Here is a 22,239-nt window from a genome sequence, read left to right as displayed (position 1 = left end):
TAGTTTATTAACAGACAATTGTAGATGTGGTCATCTACAGAAAAACATACACCATGCAGCAGATTCTAGCAATATGCTGAAAAACCTAGGCTCTTTTCCCACCAAACTACCTGGCAAAGCCCCCGAAGCTCACCAGTGCCGTCTTACTAAACAGGCTTCACAATCCCAGAAGAACATTTTCTGAACGGAAAAAAAAAAATAGTTCACTAGAACGAAGTGCAGTCTAGTTCCCATCTAGACGCACTGGGAAACAATACAATTAAATAAATACATCTATCAAATTTAGCAGATGCATTTTAAAGCTCCAGTGCATTTTCATACTAGTATATTTTCAAGGTTGTCTATAACTCGTCTCTGACACCAGCACCAAGCTTTATATAATGCCTGTTGACAGTATAACAGTCTGATGATGAATGGCTACATAATATAGCACACATTGTTTTTTGTAATCTTTTTAATTTTCATAAAAACAATTCCAGGTAAACACTTATTTACCTGATAATTTAACTGATGCAGAATGTGCAGGTGAAACAAGGTGAAAATGCAAGGTGCTTTTTACATACCTTTCTAAATGTATTTTTCCATAAATGTGTTTTGCTTGGGATTTTGACAGACTAAGCTGGTAAACATTACAATTCCAAAATTTTAAAAAGCTAAAGAAACAAAACAACAACAAAGTAACAAATTAACTACAGTTAGTAATTTATCTCTAGGCTGACCAACAGTTGGTTTGGACCACTGAACAAACCGTCAAGACTTACCAACAACGCAACCACAAATATGAACATTCTCTAAACATTTAAACAATGTGAACAGGGAAACTCTGGTAGCCTACTTTTCACATTGTCAACACTGACAATAACAATATACAATATAATAAAACGAACATATCTTTGGTTATCAACATCTGATAACAGATACTTCATAATTAACATGGTGAGTGTAATCTGGATCAAAGCTGCACACATGCGGTAGGAAAAGTGAGGTTTTTAATAGAAGATGGGTGTATTAGCCACAAATTGATGTTCAACAGAAATACTAACCTGAACCATAGCCTGAGCCTAGTCTACACCACCTCTAATCTACATCACCACTAGCCTACACCACCACTTCTAACCTACCCCACCTCTAATCTACATCACCACTAGCCTACACCACCACTTCTAACCTACCCCACCTCTAATCTACATCACCACTAGCCTACACCACCACTTCTAACCTACCCCACCTCTAATCTACATCACCACTAGCCTACACCACCACTTCTAACCTACCCCACCTCTAATCTACATCACCACTAGCCTACACCACCACTTCTAACCTACCCCACCTCTAATCTACATCACCACTAGCCTACACCACCACTAGCCTAATTTACACCACTTCTAACTTACCCCACCTCTAATCTACATCACCACTAGCCTACACCACCACTTCTAACCTACCCCACCTCTAATCTACATCACCACTAGCTATTGTAGTGTCCGTTGCCGGCCAGAGGAGGATGGACCCCCCTTTGAGTCTTGGTTCCTCTCAAGGTTTCTTCCTCATCTCTAGGGAGTATTTACTCACCACTGTTGTCCTTGGCTTGCTCACTGGGGCCTTGGACTCGGAGATGTGCTTTGTCACAACAGCTGTTGTAAAAAGCGCGATATAAATAAATTTGACTATCTTAAACTACAACGCTTAAGCCTACACCACCACTAACCTACACTGCCACTAACCTACATCACCAATAGCCTACACCAGCGTGAGCCTACACCACCCCTAGCCTGAACTGCTGATACCAAGCAAGTAGGCTACATGGATTCATGCTTTCTAGGTCAAGTTCTGACCTTACCATCTGGTAGACCTGACACTGAGCTAACAAGTAGACTTGATGGTCCGACATGGTCATTTGATAACAAGATATTTTAAATTATGTCATCTAGCCCAGAGTAACAGTTTGCTGAGCAAATTGTAATGTTTTTATTTTTTCTAAGTTAAAATAACTGTCATGCCATATATAATATGAGGGATCACCTAACGGTACAGATAATTATTACATTTACATTTATGGCATTTAGCAGACACACTCTCGATAAGAGCGTCTGCTAAATGCCGTAAATGTAAATGTAAATGTAATTATATATTATATAGCCTATCATATTAATAGGTTAGTTATAGGTATAACATAATATGCATAACGTTATAGCACTGTCCTTAATTTAATCCCAAATCAGTTACAAAAACATTTAACTACATAAAAACATAAAGTTAAATTCATGCTGTTTATATAAATGATGATAGTATAATGATAATGGTATGAAAGAATGGGAAGATAGGAAATGACTAAAGTGTAAACAAACAATAGGTAAGTCTACATAATTTTCTTTTCCATGTTTAAAAATTGAAGCAGTAAAAGAGGTTTGAAGAATTTAATGGACATCATGGTAAAACAAAGGAACAGAGAAGTAGTGCAAAACATAAAGCTTACACATATTCAGCAGTGTGGTTTATTACTTTATGTGAAGTAGCCTGGGTCACATTTCTATAGTATAAGCCTTGCTAAAACTTTGATCCAGGGAACATCTCTACCATTATTAATATAGTAAAATTGACTTCTGTATTTACTGTGTAAACAACAGAAATTTCATAATTTTCAAAGTTACATACATAGGGCAGTGACAAAGGCAGGTTTCAGATTGGTGACAGAAAGTTTTATTGTTGATTCTACATGTTCTTTTCCCATGTTGAACTGTAAACATTTATCTTATGTATTCAAAACATTTATCTTATGTATTCAAAATAAAGCTGTGAGGCAACAATTGTACCTTAAAATTCAGAGGTCTCTCTGTGATAGGTGTTGGAGGGCCTCACCCTCACAGGTCATGCAGTGGTAGCCCAGGTCATAGGTCACATCCCAGCAGCTTTGATTCAGGTAGAAGTCAAGAGATGGTCTGTTACAATCTAGTACAGCAAAATTCAGTTGTGTACAACCAGTAGCTAGGCCCATCTGCTTTCAATGATGACCAAAAATGAACAACACCAAATATATATATAAATGAGTGTATATACAACAATCAGTGATAGCATTAAAACCACCTGCCTAATATTGTGTATAGCCACATTGTGCCACAAAACATCTGTGACCAAACGCAAACTGAAGACACATCTATTTGCAGAATATTTAAAGGACAACTGACACTGCTCCCATATTGACTGACTAATTTAATACTTATTGTAGGGTATTGTTTATGTTGTTTAACAAACTCTAGCACTTATTGTTTATAGCACTTATCATTGTTTAAGATAGACCTTATGTATTTTGCACTTCTAGGTATCAGCATTCATCCCTGTATTCTACAGTATTCTAGTTCATTGGTATGTTTGATTCTAACCTACTGTACAATACTAGGATATATTCTATGAGTAAATGATAAAGCACTTTTATAAGTTGCTCTGGATAAGAGCGTCTGCTAAATGCCATAAATGTAAATGTAAATGTAAATGTGACCTGTTTATGCATGGACTCCACAGGACATCTCACAATGTCCTGTGGTATCTAGCAGTAAGACATTAGTAGCAGTATGCTACTAATTAGTATAGTATGCTATACCAATAAGATGTCCCAAACAGGACTCCTAACACTACATTCACCTACCTCTGTAAAATTATTGAATTTGTAAGTTACTCTGGATAAGAGTGTATGTAAAATGCAAAGGTAGAGCTTCCATGGATTGGATGTGTTTTTCCAGCACATCCCACAGATGCTTGATGGGATTCAGATGTGGGGGATTTGGAGGCCAAATCAACACCTTGAACTCTTTGTCATGTTCCTCAAACCGTTCCTGAACAATTTTTGCAGTGTAACAGGGTGCATTATCCTGCTGAAAGAAATCACTGCCATTAGGGAATATCGTTGACATGAAGGGGATTACTTGGTCTGCAACAATAGTCAGGTAGGTAATATGTGTAAAAATAACATCCACATGAATGCCAGGACCCCAGCATTCCCAGTTGTCCAGAGCATCACACTGCCTCTTAAGGCTTGCCCCATAGTGCATCCCTGTCCCATTGCTTCCCCATGTAAGCTACGCACAGGCACCCTGTAAAAGGCTTTGATGTAAAAGAAACTTGATTCATCAGACCAGGCCACCTTCTTCCATTGATCCATGATCCAATTCTGATGCTTACATACCCACTGTGGGCAAGTTCAGTGGTAGACAGGGTCAGCATGGGCAGTCTGACCAATCTGTGGCTACGCTGTCATATGTAACAAGCTGTGATGCTGTGTGCATTCTGACACCTATATTTCATAACCAGCATGGACCTTTTTTATCAATGTGTGCTTCAGTGGCTCTTCTGTGGGATCTGACCACATGAGATAGCCTTCCTGTGCTCTTCTGGAACCTCAGCGAATATTGATGGGTTTTTACAGAACCCATCCTGTTCTAGGTCTACAGCAAAGATGACAGACAATTTAATTTACATGTATGGCACTGTCACAAATGACCAATGGCACTTTCAATGACGTCTATATTAGCAATGTACTATGACATTGAACCGTTTAATGTGGCATAAGCTTTCTGTGCAATTTTGACCTGGTGTTCAACTTTTTAGTACTCTACCAGTTCCTACGGGAGCTATGACGGAATAAGGCAATTGCTTATTGCTTATACAGCTTTATGTGCCAACAGGCAAACCAATTCATCCCTTGCCTCTGATATTGAAGATTTTATTTCCTGTGGGTTTGTAGTCTGGGTACTGTTAGATCATGGATATAAGGTTTGCACTATAGCCACTGTTGTCAGTCAAATACCGTCTTGGAGGTGAACGAAACGGAAAATGTGTAGGAGTTCGGACATAACAGGTTTCATATAGAAACAACATCGCATTAATCCTCACGTCACATCATAACAATAGACAAAACAGTATTTTTTACACAGTAACTAGTTACAACGATCTAACACACTGACGCAAATGACAGGTCGACACTGAAACATTTTTGCATCCTGAAACTGGCACGTTTAAACCTTGTGCCACACGCGATCAGCTCATCAATGCCATGGGTGATGTATCCTTGCAGTTCTCAACCATAACGGCACGAATTTTAAGTAGTCTAAGTAGTTTTTTCCATTTTAAGTAGTCTAAGATAGGGAAATTTAAAGAGTCTGTCAACGTTCACTATGAATGCGAAACGAGCAGAGGTTAAAATAGGGTTTTACATCAGAAAGCAAAACGTTCATGTCTGGACAGCGCCATCTATTAGGACTCGGACACCTTACATAGGCTGCACTCTGAGACCATGTCATGGTTTGTTGCAGCTGCTGCTGTAAGTCATATGTATACATATATGTATTTTGATATTGATATAGCTACCAACATCTAACACGTATGATACCTTACAGCGAAACAGTGATATTACTCATTAATACATTAACTTATAAATAAAAGTTCGATGCTGAATCACATTTTTGCCTCCTGAAAATTAAGCACGAGAGTTCAAGATCTCACTATCATTCGTGATATATCCTTGCAATCCCCAGTTGTAGCGAATAAAATCTTGAGGATCATTTTAGGTAGTTTAATTACAAGAGCAAGAAATGTACAGTCCTTGAGCATGGTTAGTCCCTATGGGAAATTGTTAAAATGGGCTTTTAAAGCATAGGCGTTTAAGAGTCACGGCTTAAGAGCGCCATCTATATGTAGCAAATCTGACCACGCTTGTGGTTTCTGTATAGAGACAGAAATAAGAAATGCCTACAAATCCTGCCTTTCAAGACAAGAAAATAATAAAGAATTAAAACATCCATCAGTGAGACAAATAAGGAGAGCTTTATTCATTACATTTTAGTCACTAACCGCAGTAGCACACATTAAAACCTGCTTTAGAAGAATAATAATGATGATGATGATGATGATGATGATGATGATGATGATGAAGAAGATGATGAAGAGTAAACTGAAAAAGAGAAAAGTAACTTCACATTATTTAAACTGCTTCTGGCACCCATTTTTACTGAGTGTCTGGGTAAGAGTATTAACTATTCCTTTAGGCTGAGAATACAGTTCGGGTGTTAATATGCAGTGCTAAATATAGAACCCTGGCTGCTTTAACTGAGTTGAGGGCATACACATTAGTGCAGGGTGGGGAGGAAGTGGACAGAGGGCGGTTTTCTTTCAAAAACAGGTCCCTTGCCGCCAGCAATAGCTCCATGTTGAACTAACGAGGCGTTACACTGAGGCTGGGGTGACGCTTACTTTGTGGGGGCGCAGCTCGCCGTTTTCCATTTGCTACGCAAATTGCGATGACGTGCGTGCCGGGAGAAAGCTCTAACTGAGAACTACCGCGCGCTGGTAGCAACGTGCAAGGCTGCATCTGTGAGAGGGATAAAAGCCCACGAAATGTGTCCATCATTCATGACGTTAGAGCAGATTCTTGATTGCACAGACATTTTGCGTTTGACACTTTTAAAAATGTTCTCAGCAGTGAAAAATTTCAGAAGTGCGAAAATGAAACAGAGGGGAAGAAACTATCTGTTACAGTCTAACGTGATGAGGGGTGATACAACACCAAAATCTGTTAGTCTACATTTGCGGGACAGAACACTTCACACATAAAACCTTTGGAAAACGTACAAATGCACGTAAAGGGCTCCTTTTACGCACAGCATAATAACAGATGAATGCTTTAAAGTCTCACCATCGCTTATGGGTATATTCTGGTGCTTTTAATTCTGATATTCCTGCATTAATCAGAAAGATTGCTGACTTTACTTGTTTTTACTAACTAATTACTGCGTGCTTTTGTAATGATGTAACGTTTAACTATATTTTACCTCTTCCGTCATTTAAGGCGGAGAAAAGACTTTTTTTGCTGATCTGTGACCAGCCTTACTGCAGAAAATACTACAGTACGCTGAAATACCAAACAGACTCCAGACCAGTGAGCCTTACTTGGCCAAACTTTTGCAGCACAGGAAGCTGCCTCCTTTTCCTGTTTAGTCTATGACGTTGTGTGCTTTTCTTTTTCTGCGTGGCTCTGTGTGGTCACCAAGACTCGAGACGGTCCGGTTACACTCGACGCCTACCACAGCTGGCATATGACACAGCTCTCATGTGAAAGCCAGCCCTCATTCCTTTTTAAAGAAAGTACTCAATTTTAAGTGCCTGTACGTCAATTAATAATATTCATAATCTAGTTGTATTTAAAAACGTAATCGAGTTCCCCTTGCCCACATATATTCTGTTTTCTTATTATGTAAGCTGTTTGCCTGTAATATGTGTTATGTCCCCATATAGACTTGATACAGATGTATAATTTGTTGAACTGTTCTATAAATCCTTTTTAACTCCTCACCAGTCACATTTTTAATAATAAGAATATATCAACAAATTGTTGTAGTGGTTGTTGCTGTTAACATAAGACCATTGCTCTAACTTCTTAAAAGGAGTTTCTTAACCCTTTCTGCCCCACTCCTCCAGTCTTTTAGTTCTGTTCCAGCTAAACAAGTTTTGCAAATGCACAAGTGAAGTGTGTATAGTCACAGTGTTGTATAATCTTGGATGACCTGGTTCATATGAATAGCAAAAGTTGAATAAAAGTGAAGACTGGCTATGCAAGGTTGAACACTCAACTGTGCTACATTTTCCCTGATAAGTTCCACTCCTGACACATCTTGGTTATTCTCCTAATTTTCCATTACAAGGAACTTTATGGTTAATGTGGTACAATATTAAATATCTTTGCAGTAAAAAGAAACTGTTTCAACCAAGTAAAAAAAGCCATGTGACCCATGAGCTCAGTGTTTGGACTATGATCATGTGTTAATTTTCTGACTAAGAAACAGTCATGACAGTTACTAGATATTTTCCTTATAAGGTAGAGTCTTGTCTACAGCTATGAGCAAGGAAAAAAACTTTCTTTCACTATTTGAATGGTTGCATGATTATTTCACCACTATGCTACAACAATGGGGAGTAAAAACTTTAAACATATTTTCCTAGTATCATATTTTATGTAAATAAAATGATTGCATAGGAACATACAGAAAAATTTTAACTTGAAAACAGAACATCATTTTAGAACTCTTTGAGAAACTTCCACAAGTATACCATTTAGAAATAATAACAGGAATTACAAGTATTTTTGGAAAATAATTATTGGATTATGTTAAGATTCTTTGATAACAGATGACCAAAGGCCCCTGACCTTCACTTTGAAAAAAGGACAGGCAGGCTACAGAGTGTAAAACTGTCTTTCTTTTGCCAGACTGTGTATTCAAGCAAGTAAATTATTTAGTAAGCACAGACTTGTTGTTAAAACACCCATATGAATGTGTGGAAAGTCATGCATGCCTCATCGTACTGTAAACAGGAAGACATGCCTATATATTGTCTATAAGACCAGAATGTTTGGAAATGGTTTCCACATACAGTAAATTATATGTTAAGAACACAAATAAACCAAAGTTAAATTACTGTAGCTGAATATGAATTGCAGCTGAATGCTGGAGTTGCAGCTGAATGCTACTATGGAGTAATCACAGAAAAGGACAGGAAAACTGAGGAAACAGAAATGTAAGGCGGCTGGTATTTCTGTTCAAATTAATATGAATCAATTTGCAATTTAACCAGTGAACAGACTTTAATACACAGACACTGATAATATCAATAAATACCTTCTTAATTCCTTTCCCCCCATGTTCTAGGCTTGTAAGTGCAGCTGGCTTTCATGCTTTGCAGGAAGGTCATTTTTGTGAGTTCATGAGATCTAGAAAGTAGAACATAACCTGCTGTCTTATAGCATAGTAGGTAATTAAAGTTCATTGTTTAGTCTACAAGTTTAGTCTATGATTATGGGTGTAAAAATGTAAAATAATAGACAAATAAATGCAATAAGCTGATATATTTTTAATTAAATATAATTACCAATATTGAACTGTTCATGTAGGGCACACGTTTTATAGAAAATTTGGGTGACAGTAAAACAGATTGAAATAGAGCAGAGTATATGTATACATGTGTTTACAAGTTTGCCTTGCAGACACATGTTTTAATGAAAAGAAAGGGCTATAGTATATTCCGCAAGCACTCAAACTGAGCTTATGCCTTTTTTGGTGGAGACAAGTAGTGATGTTCACCAAATGATGAATCAGTTATCTTTTCTTGAGGAAGAATGCAGCTTCTCACTGAAACCTGGGAATATTCATTTATCGAAATGTCCCTTTTGAATGCTTTATGCATGTCAGTTACTGAATAGCTAAAATCTTGCCTCGGATAAATGAGAGTGAGAAAGGTCCTCTTATGATGCTACAGCTAACAACTGATGATGCTACAGCTAACAACTTAGGACCTCTCCTTTCAAATGTATACACTTGTAAACCCGTCTCAGACTTAGCCCTAAAATCTGATAAACAAATAAATCTCCTTTGAGATCTCACTTATTTGCCATCTGAAAATGAAAGATGTCTAGGCATGGTCCTGGACAACCGTCATCCGTTCCCTATGTTACCAACATGACCCAGACCTGAAGGGTTCTCATAACATCAGAAGGATTCATCCATTTCTGTTGAGAGATGGCACTAAGCAGCTTGCCCAGTCCCTTGTCATCTCCAGACTGCACTGCTGCAGCTCACTCTTGGAAGGCCTCCCTGCACACAGCCCTGGACCCTTTCTGCTGATTCAGAATGCAATTGCATGACAGTCTTCCCAGTTTTGCCACACAACTCAATCCACTGTTGCGTTCCCTCCTGTGGCTTCCTGTAGTCATCAAATTAAAAAACTTGTCACATGCCTACAAAGCCAAAAATGGGCCTGATCCCTCCTACCTGCAAGCACTCCCACACAGCTTGTGTTTCTAATACGGCAAAATTTGAACCAATGCATCTTAAGAGACAGGAAAGACATTCTTCAAGGCGCCCTTCTGTACTAGTACCTTGATGGTAGAATTAACTCTACCTCACCATACATCAGTCTCTTACTGTCTTCAAACATAGACTAAAGACCCACCTCTTCATGAAACACTTATGTGAACTATAGTCAAGATAATGCATCAACAATTCTTTATTTACTTCTCTACACACTTCTATATAAAATGCATGTGTTTGTGTGTTTTCCATCTGGTAGGGCACCAACTTAATGGCATCATTAGACTCAGGCCTAGCATAAAGATTCAATCCATGGAGACCTTAAGCTCTACTGTAAGCCTCTCTGGACATGAGTGTCTGCTAAATGCTGTAAATGTAAATCTAATTTAACTGTTGAAGATGTCTTCTATCAACTCAGAGGCACTGATAAACCCGTGAGTGGTGTTTTAGAGAAAAATATGTCCCCTGGCTGCCATCACTGGCTTCCTATTAAATTTATTGAATGTTGATTTCAATGTTTTATTTCTACATTTGTTTGTTTGTTTTTTCTTTCGGTAAACTTATTTTTTGCCCTACATTCCGTTTATTGTCTACGCTGTCTGTATAATCTATTATGCACTTTTGAGTTGCTGAATTGCATTTCACTGCTCTTTTGTATCTGCTATGAATGCACATATGACACCTGAACCTTTTGAATTAATTTCAATTGAATATTGTCCTGTTCACATTGAATATTATAAATAATTGTACTTATGATTTCATAATGTGCTGTTCCTCAATGTGTTCTGTGTTTACTTTGCTAGTGTTTTATTAAATGCTTTCTCTTTTATGTGCCTGAATTAATCAGACTTTGATGTAATGGAGTTTGGTCAACATCTGTTGTTTTAAACAAGCTCTATAAATAAAGTTACATTTATTTACAACTGCTATAATGCAAAAATGAAATCATCATCAGTCCTACTCACATCCTGTATGCACACAGAGCCAAAATCCCCTTCGAAGCACATGATCCCTGTGCAATCTGCACTCACTTTAAAAAGGGAAAGAAAAAGAAGAACAGTGTTTAGGAGTGGTTAGGGAGCAGAAGTTCATTTGTTGGAATGATCTGTGGTGAAGTTCATTTATTGGAATGATCTGTGGTGATCTCATGCTTTTGCTCAATAGGATGCGGCACACTGAGCAGGAGACCCATGCTGAACCTTGCATTGACTGTTTGATAGTACCATGATACTGACTCAAAAAAAAACAAAAAAACAATGGCCTGTTTATAGTCCATTAAGACTCATAATCTTAAAAATCAAATAGCAAACAAATGCTAAATTCCCAAAGGAATCACAAAGCGGCTTAAGATAAGCATCAGGATGTTGGCTTTTTAAAACTTGGGATGAATTAATAGTAAGCCGTTCTCAGTTCATCATTATTCCCTATTTGAAAACTAGTGCGCTTATATTTTAATTCTTTTTTTTTTTTTTTACCACCGACATGATAAAACCACATAGAGCACATTTTTAAGTGAACAGTCCCATGTTCCTGTCTAATGAGAAGGGAAATTGTGGAGAGGAAACAGGTAATTAGGCTGGAAGGGTTGGGAGGGCAGGGCACAATGGGACTATCCGCACATGCCACCGTGTATTGCAGAACTGCATTTACTTTTATATTAACTTCACCAGATTTTTTAAGCAAAACATTTTATTTTCCATCTTAATGAGGGTTAATGCAAATAAACATGCTTTCCTACAAACCCCTTAAAGACACTGAAGGATAGATATCCAGAATATAATGAAACAAAGAGCCACAGAGATCCACAGCTATTTTCAGTCCCATCCTCACCATTAGCTGACATTTTCTTATAAAGTTGTTACGTCAAGACGTGTTCCTTAACAGATGTTCAGTCATCCTCACACTGGGCCCTGGAAGTCAAACACCTGGAAAAAAACCAACATGGCTTTATGTGGTGTGGTGAGTATGTGTGCGTTAGCCAGGGAAGGGGCTGTGGGTGGCGTCACTGGTACCTCAATAATGGCACTTCTGTGCGGCTAAAAGTGGAGGGTGGGTGTGCTGGCCAGACCTGTGAGCTGATTACACAGAAACTCTGTGTTCTCTCCTCTGTCTACACACACGGTGCCATTTAGCCTGCTTCACTTACTGCCTTTTCAGAATGTACTGAGACACCGATTAGCTTGAATATTACACTCATAATACCTCATCAGAAATATCACTAATAATGCAGGACACATTCGCATTGGCCAGCGTGCGTTTTTCATGTCTGGTACAGGAAATGTTTTGTGAAAAGGGTAATTCAGTAGAACGTGCCTTACATCTTTTTTTTTTTTTTAATTTTTTTTAGAGGTACATATTTTCGCAGACACTAGACATGTCCTATCCAGTATCCATATACAGCAGTTTAATACACGTGGATAACTCATGCCACTCTCTCTTACCACAGTTTTTTCCTATAAATAAAAACAATACTTCTGGGGTCCGTCCTTCGGTCGAGACTCTATAGCCTCGAGTAGGTTGACGTTCCATTCTGCTTGGTGATTCGTACCTGCGAGGCGCGCCCACGCTTTAAAAACACGTGTGTCCTATCGCGCGCGTGAGTCACAGCTCGTCGGGCTGTGGTGAGGTAAGCGGCGGCGCGGATCGCGAGAAGAAGGGGCACACGCGTTTTTCTCGTACCTTGAAAGGTCCCTGGTTAAAACCTGATTTATTTGGAGATGCACGAAATACGTTAGGCGGTTTTTGTGTGTGTGTGCTGGTCAGGTGTGGCATTTTCTTGGAGGTAACTTTTTTTTTTTTTAATGTTAAAAACATTCAGTGAGGTGTTCAGACAGATTCGTTAGAGATTTGTTTGTAAGTGTGAAAAATCATCTCCGGTGTCCCGAGTGTCTAAACCTACCACTTTTTCTTTATGTGGAAATCTTCAAATGTTCAGTGCATGCGAGGTAAGTACGAATATCTTTAACGATAATTTTCCTAGTAGGGCTGAACGTCAACTTGAACGTGGTTAAACATAGGCGTGGAAACTCATTACTTTAGCGATGTTTTATCTTTTTATTTTTTATTGTATTTAAGCTGTTGATTTTTAGCATATTCGCATCGAGGTATCTAACCGGTCAATTTATACAGCTTCATGTTTAACATGCATTTAAGGGCGTTAGCGCTTAAGGTGGGCAGTTAAGTTGAATGGCTTTCCCCAATGTCCTTGTGTATCTGCTTTCCCACAGGATTTGTCTATACGGCATGCAAACGCATCGTACCGTTTTGTTTATTTTCCAAGTTTCCTTAAATGTATTTGAGTTCACGTGAACCCTGGTAACTTTGTCAGTGTTACCCAGATTGTATGAAACACCTTATTAGAACGTGAGGGGAAAGTTGTGTAACGTTAGCTAAAAGCGTCTCATTTCACAGACGTTAGAGACAGCTACTGTAATGAACATTTAATGTGGTCTCATCAGGTCATTAAATTGATTGTCATTGCATATTTGTTGCCTGACCTTGTGCTGGTTTACCCCCTCAACGTTCTGCCAAATTCTTGTAATGTTGTACTTAATTTATACTATTTTTAGTGTTGTATTTTCTGTATCAAATATGGTTCTTTCCTAAGTCATTCAGATGAGGTCTCCTGTTTGTAAATAGGCATGGAATATTTATTTATTTATTTGTTTGTTTGTTTATTTATTTATTTATTTATTTGCAGTCTTTAACTATTTTTGACAGCTGGGCAAATCACTGTCTAGATCATCTCTTGTTGGTGTTCCTTAATCCGGGCATGCCATTGTCTTTTGGACAAGAAATGCTTTGGTGGGGATGTGGACTAAAGCTGTTTCCTGTCTGAGGCTTTGGCTCAACAATTACCGTCATTGCTAAAACAGTCGGTGGTCCAATTCCCCACTAACATCACATGCAGCTAGGGATGTTAAAATAATGGGCGAGAAAGGAGGGACAAAAATATAACTGTGCCATACAATACTTTGGAATGCAGGGTGAACAGTGTGCTTTCAAAAAAAAGTGAGATGTTTTCAGGAAACGGAGACAAAGGGAAATCTTTGACAACACTTGAATGGCTGTAAGCATTCTTATGCATTCGTATAGCCAACTCTTACTGAACACCAGCTGGATGTGACCGATAAATAAACCCAGGCTTGGTTAACTGTGTCATGAGCAAGTTTCAAAAAGCCAGTCTACTGTTTTTGGCAAGGCAGAGTATACAGCTCCTTTAGCCTGACTAGAAGGGCCTGCAAGCGCTGTGGACCTTAAAGGTAAAAGTTCAAGTTTATGGTTTACTTATTTTACTTAATGGACACATTCATGAGATTGCAAGCTCACATTTCAATTGAGGCTTATTTAATTCTGCAGGCTAACCAGATTTATGCTGAAGTTGTCCAAACACTAACAGTTTGGTGTTATTGGACAAGCCTATGGTATTTTTGGGTTAAACAAGCCTCAAACAAAAGCAATATACACTCAAACACTCATGGGCTAGACCTCTACATACTGGCTTGTTTTCTTTGCATCGCTCCTCCTTGGAGGAAGCCACTCATGTGACACTGGACACAATGGTAGTTTTCACCCACAGTAGACATGGATATAGCCTGTTTAATTTTTGATGCACCTTGAATGCATGTTCTGAGTTAGTGCGTCACAGGTGCAACTGATCCTGGGCTGAGCACTGTTCTCTGCAAAGGGTTGCATATTATTGACTCTAATGTTGGAATACTGAGTGCATTTGGGAGCCTTGCAGTCGGTTGTCAGTATCGCACCAAGCTAAAAAAGGTGACGCAATGCATTTCTGTAAATGCACCTTGCAGATCTCCAGGTGACTGCATTTTTGTTTTTCCCTTCAGATCTTGTGGCCAAAATCTACCATTTGATGCTGGCAACACCACTGAAAAAAGGATTCGTCTTCAACGTGTTTCAGTTCCTGAGCTGCTCTGCCATGTCTCTGGCCTCCTTTCACCTTATGCAGACTTTGAAGAACTCACCCGCGGCCCTTCGCAAGCACTTCCGGCGTGACCGCACCGAGAGCCTGTCCCATGGCGATCCCATCTTCAAGGTGCACTACCTGGGTACCAAGAAGATCTTTTCCTTGGACCTGAAGCAGGCAGAGGATGCCATTGATCCACTCCTGGATGGTACGCCTGGCAAATTGTCCAAGGATCACGCCTTAGTGGTGCGGCAGCGCTACGTGGAGGTCAAGGAGCTGAGCACGGGGAGGCAGCTCACCAAGACGTACCTGCACGACATCGCTTTCTGCGCCTCACACACCACCCGCCCCAACGTGTTCCTCTACATCTGCAGGCAACCAGGTCAGCAGCTGCAGTGCAGGGTGTTCTGGTGCAGCCGTGTGGAAAGGGCAAAAGACATGACTGCCTGTCTGGCCCATTCATTTCAGAGGGCACTGAATGACTGGCAGGAAGGCTGTACCACATTGCCACAGCCCGAGTGCATCACTAAGGCGGATGAAGCGGCCACTGCCAACCCTAAGGGGTCTAAAGGGTCAACTCTGCCATCAAGCCTGGGAAAAGGTGAGCGGGGCAGAGGGGAGTTGGTAGCTTGTGTACAGATCAAGCAGCAGTTAGCCTCCTTAGTCGGAAGCTTCACCTTTATTTATTTATTTTTTAAATCAGAAGAGGCTTGTTTGTTCTCGGCTATAAACATTTAGACATTTGTGTGCATTAGGAATTGTCATGTGTGTTTTTGCTGAAGTGTAACACTGTACATGTCTGTGCATGAACACAGTTCGCTGGAAGAAGAAGGGTTCCATGTCCCGCAGTCCTCTGAGAGCCATGGCTAGACGGAGCTCCGCCTCCGACAGCTGGCACTGAGATGCCCAGAGTTAATCCTGCTACTCGACCTCTTGACCCCTATGGGATCTTACCAATATGAAGGCACTTTTTCTTCCTTTCCACCTTTCTAACCAAGTAAAAGAACAGCCACAGCAAGAACTCGAATCCAAACCTTTCCACACAAAAGTACAGTTTTCGCAGACTGGAGTCTGTTTGAACTGATGCCAAATTTTCTGGACAGAGTAATTGATGACTGACAAGGGGAAAGGGGAGGAGGGGGGGGGGTTAACTGTTCTTGGCCAGTTGTTTCATTTTTTTATTCATCTCGTTGGTAGTTCTGTTGTGTCCTGGTCTCAGTACCTTGGGACCATATGCAGCTTTTTGCAAATGAATGTCAACAGAAATGAATCTAACCAGAGTTTAACAGGAAGAGTTAATTTTAATAATGTTTATTTATTACTTTTTTTCTTATGCTCTGCTTTGAGTATGTGGGAGGTGAGCAGACATGATCAGTGAGCAGTAAAATCAGGAAATGCATCTGTTTTGTATTGGATGTGTCACATTAGAGATGCCAGGAATGGTGTCTGAAATTGCATGTGCAAAGGCAGACAATTATAGCTAATTCAAACAGATTAATTCAAGTACAAGGTGATTACCTCCCAAAATTACAGTTGTAACTAGCACAAACAGATGTTTAACACACCGGCAGAGGCGTAACAAATTAGTTCTGGTTCCCTATCTTGCATTCCATTACTATGAAAGCAAATAGAATATGCTACATTTAAAGGGCCAGACAAAATATACTGTAGAATAACAATGATAAAATGTAACCTATTTTGCCATTTAGTTTGCCTCTCAGCAAAAATTCAGATATGCAATAAGGTAGGATGCTGGCTCCCAAGAGAAAAGAAGTGCCTGTACATTTCTTGTGTGCAATGAGTAAGAGAACACCATGTGCCCTAAGCAGTAATGTGTGGAATTCTTGTTGTGCACCTGCATTCAAACGGTCATTCTAGACTCCCTTATGTACCCAGCTCTGTTCCTCTCCCTTTCTGTTTTCATGACTTGGCAAGTTTCTGAACCAGAATATCAAGTTTTGTGGGGGTGTTTTTTTTGGGGGGGGTAATTTATTATTATGAATTATTATTATTATTTTTTTTATTAGCAAAATCGTACTAAGCTAGTGACCTTTTCAGATGGTGACATCCAAAAGCTGATTTTTGCTAATTGCAGGAAGGGTTTACAGACAATGCTGCATCTGATGCAACTTGTGCAGGGGTTTAACAGTGTGAAGGGCTCTAGTGATCTCTTGCCTAAGCAGCATAGGCTAAATATTCTAAACAACCTTGAATGGTGTCAATTCAGTCTCAGCTGTTCAGTATATACCTTCTGCAGCCCCTATAATGTTGCTGTTACACATTCTGTCTAGAAATGTTTTTATTCTGACAGGTTTTATTCTAATGCATATTAAAGTATAACTCCTAATACAAAGACAGTGGGCCTGCATGCAAGATCTGTGTGCTCAGTGCATTTTTTTTATGTCTGGTAAATGTGCATGTTTGTTTTACAAGTTCTCTGTACATATTTAAATAAGTGTCTTTTCTGAAAAATTAAACTTTTATACACTAATTAATTATTTGCCTTCTATGAAGCCTTTTTTTTCTGCTACTGAAAAGCGGTGCAATGCAAACATCTCAAGAGAAAATTAATTGCCTTGACCATTTGCTTGGGCTTCTTTTAAGTGCTCCTAGCACTAACCTTTGTAGACTGTAGATTAATAGGGTAGTTTCTTTGATTTCACAGATTTGAAGTGATTCAATGCCTTAATAATGTTCTGTTTAATATCCATTGGCAAATCCCATGAGCCCAGACATCAGGGAACCAGACTCAAAATGAGCAAAATGCAGTGAAAATTCTGATTAAGGATATCTGCAATGCCAGACATGAATCACAGTTCTATAATTAGATAAATGACGATTACATGATTCAGCACTACATGTGCTCTGTGGAGAGTTCTTGCACAGTTAACAACACATTGTAAGTGCTGTAAAAGATTTTCCTAAAAGTCCATATTTGCTTGGGCCCTCTGGTCAGTTGGTGCTAAATGTCACCTGTCTGCCAGAGCTTGCTTCTGTTCCTTCGTGCTTAGACAGGTTATAGTCCTCTCGACAGGAGCTAGGAATAGCCATGGTGGTGTGAGACTCACCGCTCATCTAGGAGCGTGGGGCTTCCGCTCTGCATACCACGGAGCTTCTGGACTTCAGTGAAACTCTGGAAATGCATACGTCTCAATGGTTCAATCTCCTCCACCACTAGAATAAAAGAAGAGAATATTAAAATATTCTGGGTGACAGTGGCCCTACACTTACAAAATCTACTGCAAAAGGATTTCCAATGCATAATTCTAACTGAAAGTAACTTAGATCAAACATAACTAACATATCTGTAAAAAGAAATATAAAATGCTATTGTTGATAGCTTCCATCATATTGGTAAAACCAGGGTCGGCTGTAGGATTTAGCCTTCTTAGTAGTCTCAGAATTCCCAGGTCTGCACACACCCATATCATAGAATGGTTCCTCTCGAATTCCTTGAACCACAATCATCTCTAGGAAGTTAAGGAGGGCCCCAGTGACCAGAAAGCGCTTGGGCAGGGGTAGGGTTTGGAGGTAGCACATATCCAGAGAGAAAGGATTGTCTGGAGGGGGCATTGTGCACAGACCCACCAACTCATTCACTATGTCCCACACCCTTGTTCCTGTAAGTAAAATACACAAAAGAATACAATGGCCATCAGTAGCACTATAACAACTGGCAGGTTCTGGTGTGTTGTTATAAGAAGCAGCAAAAGAGCAGAAGTCCTCTATGACTCAATTCTAGGTGCTTTGCATTTTAATCCTGATTTATATTAAACATGAACAAGGCCTAAAACATACCTTATGTAAGTATATGATTTTAGCCTTTTGGCAAACAGGGTTTCATTCTAAAGCTCATCACCTGACAATTCATAATGCAACACAAGTGTTAGCTGTATTCTGAACATTACAGCTAGAGGGCACAGGATATAATAGAATGAAGCCATCAGCTTCACATGAATAAGAGTTAGTTTGCCAACACCTTAAGTTGTCCTGTATTGTCCCGGAGTTTACTACCTCCACGGGGACACAAGAACGCATACTAAGTATATACAACAGGGTTGGGCGTTTACACCACATAGGGTGTAGGATGGCTTTTGCATTTGTATACATACATAAATTATGTTTCTGGCCTAAAGCTTGCCAACCTTGAGAGGTTAAAACCCAGTCTGTAATGGACTTGAGCTTCATAGGGGTGTCTTTGACCAGCGAATCACTGCCTCCGATGTTAACCAAGCGCTCATGATTGGATCGTATCCAGGCATATGGCCGGCCATATTTAGCATAACCAGCCAATAGGAAAAGGGTGCAGTTCATTTCCTGTGTTTACACACACATAAATGGGTTTTTATCTAATTTTCTCTGATACTTTACATTTAAAGTACTGAAGTATTAAAAATAGCAAAATAAAAGAATTACTCACAGGCACAGCAATCTCCCTCTCACTGGGCGAAGCTGGGAGAAGGTGGGAATCAGTACTTCTATAGGGCAAAACAGAGATGGGATGACTCAGCTGAGCATATCTCTACAGTGTGAAGGAGTTTGTGAGCTTCTCTACCTGGTGGCCTGCTGTCGGGAAGCCGCAGGAGGCTGAGGCCTGGGCTGAGGCCCTTCCCCAGGTAAAGGGGAGCTGCCATAGTCGCTGGCCAGGCTACAGCTGCTACTACATGTAGAGCTGGTGAAGGAAGAGGCAACTGATACTGGAAAGCCAGGAGAACGCCATCCCTTGGGATAATAGTAGGCAACCATAATTATCCAAGGTGAAATCTATAATCCCACTTTCACTCTCTGTGGTACGCTTTCCAACAATTAATGTAGAATTCATGGTACTATGACCAGTAATTCACGACAAAAGAGAGAAACAGATAGAAACCAACCAGATCTTCATTGACAACAGTTAGCAATAGTTCTTCTTTTCCCCTCAGCCAGGGCTGAAAATAACAAAACCCCTGCAAAAAATGAGAAGTTGAGCAGGAAAAAGCACAGTGGGATTATCAGTACATGCATAACCCAAAGATGAAAACCAGTATTAGCTATGGTGTCAGCAATAATTTATCTGATCATTTCTAGAAAAATAAAACAACACTGCTAAAAAAATCTCCCTGCTCCAACCTGTAATGATCCCAGTATTGCCAGGTCAGACAAGAAATGCTGTAGTCTTCTCTTCTGTTCTCTTTCTCTTTTCTGTTATCCACAAAAGGACAGTTAAAGATATAAAGATATATTAAACACAGGCTCATTTGAATGTTGTTGGGTTTTTTTTGTTTGTTTGTTTATTTCTTTTTAAATTGTAACTCTAGGAAACACCTTAGACATTTATATACACACACACACACACACTTATATTTTAAGGAAAGCAAATCCTGTTTAATTGGCTTGTACAGGCACCACCATCATCCATGTCTTGTCTCCTAGCAACAACCCCCTCCCCGACTCTCATCCTCATCCTCATCGAGTGAGAAGGTAGAAAAATATGTCAACGATTTATCCAGAAACACGCCTATATCACTTAAATTTGACGATTATTTATTTTCAAATTTGTTCCTGTTCTGCAACATCCCGTATACAAATTATATAAACAGTCTGTAAAACGAAATACATACTAAACGCAAGCATTTTCATAATTATACTTACACTTTCACTCATGTCGACTTCATAAGCACAACGCTGAGGAAAACGGTCTTCTTAATACGGCTATCTTCAGCTGCAGTTACGAACTGGCACCTCTACATTCAAAAGAGCTCAACAATGCATCCTATTCCTAGTACGTTTTAGCACATTAACCCAATACACTTTTTATTTTTGCACAGCCTATTAATTATTTGAATTCAGCGGTATATTTATTTCGCATTCGCATTTTAAAAGGACATCTCCCATCTATTTCTCCACATAATGTGGATGCTTCGCTCTGGTCATCTTTTAGGTAAACTAGCCTACTGGGTAAGGGATCGTCTGAATGTTTACAAAAAGTGTAAAAAGAGCACAATGGTTTACTTTGCTCGAGTACAAAAATAGCATATCTATAATATAATATAATATAATATAATATAATATAATATAATATAATATAATATAATATAATATAATATTGACCTTCACTGGTATCGCCACACCCCACCAATTTATAAAACGTGTTTTCGGTTATACACAAGAGTATTAGGTACCTGACGTCATATGCTGCGTATTTTGTGTTTAGTTGGTTTTTGCTTATTAAGTAAATCACAGTTCACGCAGATGTGCTTAGCTTTTTCGATCTCAGAGGCAGGTACTGCTTGAGGTACAACACTGTTATTGAACAAAATTTTAACAAGCGCACTTTAGTAGAACGCCTCTTTCTCACATGTTAAAAGTGGCGCTGTCTTCAGAACTATTCACAGTTTTCAAGTTCAACAAACAGCCAAAAGAAAAAATAAAAATACATGAGTTAACGGTAAAGTAACACCAAGGAATATGTTTCCTTGGTAAAAAATTTAAATATATGTGTGTGTGTGGCAGACTTGAATAGGCTAATATATTTCACTGCTTACTCCTGAATTTGCTTAGGAACATTGACCACTGAGTCTGTCGATCTCTTTAGAATTCTGCATATAGGCCTCTACCTCAGTCACTGCACCTTTTGGTAAGTCATGGGTTCAAAGGTTTGAAACGTTTCTTTATATTGTACTAGGCCTATGTACCAGTACTATCGTTAGCAGGAATTCAGATACTCAAGTCTGGGTGTGGGTTACATTTTCCCCCATTGCTAGGTTTCTTTCCTTTATGAAATCTCCTCCTTTAACTAGTTGAACAGATTGAAGTTTATTGTAGCATTTTCATGTTTTTAAAGAACTGAAATGGGTCATAAAGCAGCCCAGAATCCCATAACAAAAAAGCAGGAAGTTGCGAATTAATCAAAGTCATGAGAGAAGATAGTCATTGCCCTACTGTTGTGCAATGTCATTCTAGTGTGACTCACCCAAAATATTTAGGAAAGTGATCTCACTCACCACAATAGGAAGTTGGTCTGCACCAGAGCACTTCTCCACAGCTGTCAAATCAGTGGCAGTAAATTGTAATTTTAGTTAAATCAAATTAATGTGTTTAAGAATGCTTTTATTCAAGAACTGTGTATTCAATATTCAGTAACATTTTAACAAATGCTTGCCATTGTGTTCAGGAAAAAATTGTAACTAACTTTTTATCTTATAATAATGTTTTTTCACTTCTAGGGGCCTTTATAACAAAGTGTCATGAAGGGCATTTCTGGTTGTCAGCCAAGGCTGGCTTTTTGGGGAGTGTTGTGCACTTTTATATTGAAGGTGATGGGAATTATTATATTTATAAATATATCTTTCCGCATGTCCTCTATGGTCAGTAATAGATATATGACCTAATTTCCTGTCTTACAGACAGTTGTGGTATCCACTTCCTGTCTAAGAAGCGGGCTGCAGAATGTGGCTACACCGTAGTCTTAAATCACTATGG

General features: G+C 39.2%; 2 protein-coding genes across 2 annotated transcripts; one reads left to right on the top strand and one right to left on the bottom strand.

Annotated features, from left to right (window-relative positions):
• Positions 1–5,798: 5,798 nt before the first annotated feature.
• Positions 5,799–20,720, bottom strand: si:dkey-19b23.7. The gene is made up of 14 exons (XM_035519940.1): positions 20,410–20,720; positions 19,888–19,959; positions 19,653–19,724; positions 19,334–19,500; positions 19,199–19,256; positions 18,924–19,095; positions 18,201–18,398; positions 17,847–17,952; positions 11,682–11,776; positions 10,817–10,881; positions 9,512–9,744; positions 8,664–8,755; positions 6,244–6,361; positions 5,799–5,944 (listed from the first exon to the last, which is right to left on the bottom strand). Exons 1-9 carry the CDS (start codon positions 20,419–20,421, stop codon positions 11,740–11,742), a joined length of 894 nt encoding a protein of 297 aa, XP_035375833.1. The 5' UTR covers positions 20,422–20,720; the 3' UTR covers positions 5,799–5,944; positions 6,244–6,361; positions 8,664–8,755; positions 9,512–9,744; positions 10,817–10,881; positions 11,682–11,739.
• On the top strand, positions 12,448–17,840 carry si:dkey-19b23.8. Its single transcript, XM_027014017.2, has 3 exons — positions 12,448–12,796; positions 14,699–15,379; positions 15,594–17,840. Exons 1-3 carry the CDS (start codon positions 12,763–12,765, stop codon positions 15,677–15,679), a joined length of 801 nt encoding a protein of 266 aa, XP_026869818.1. The 5' UTR covers positions 12,448–12,762; the 3' UTR covers positions 15,680–17,840.
• Positions 20,721–22,239: the final 1,519 nt, after the last annotated feature.

The sequence above is a fragment of the Electrophorus electricus genome, chromosome 19 (assembly GCF_013358815.1).
Source record: "Electrophorus electricus isolate fEleEle1 chromosome 19, fEleEle1.pri, whole genome shotgun sequence".
NCBI classification, from domain to species: domain Eukaryota; kingdom Metazoa; phylum Chordata; class Actinopteri; order Gymnotiformes; family Gymnotidae; genus Electrophorus; species Electrophorus electricus.
The sequence above is the reverse complement of the archived record's forward strand: the minus strand, read 5'-3'. Positions and strand labels throughout refer to the sequence as shown.

Bases quoted from the DNA above. Each gene is read 5' to 3' on its own strand.
- si:dkey-19b23.8 (XM_027014017.2), top strand. From the start codon at position 12,763: ATGTGGAAATCTTCAAATGTTCAGTGCATGCGAG. The intron at 12,797-14,698 runs GTAAGTACGAAT...TTTTCCCTTCAG, and splicing joins AAATGTTCAGTGCATGCGAG to ATCTTGTGGCCAAAATCTAC. The intron at 15,380-15,593 runs GTGAGCGGGGCA...GCATGAACACAG, and splicing joins GCCATCAAGCCTGGGAAAAG to TTCGCTGGAAGAAGAAGGGT.
- si:dkey-19b23.7 (XM_035519940.1), bottom strand. The intron at 19,725-19,887 runs GTTGGAGCAGGG...CATTTTTTGCAG, and splicing joins CAATACTGGGATCATTACAG to GGGTTTTGTTATTTTCAGCC. The intron at 19,501-19,652 runs GTTGGTTTCTAT...TATTATCCCAAG, and splicing joins CTGTTGTCAATGAAGATCTG to GGATGGCGTTCTCCTGGCTT.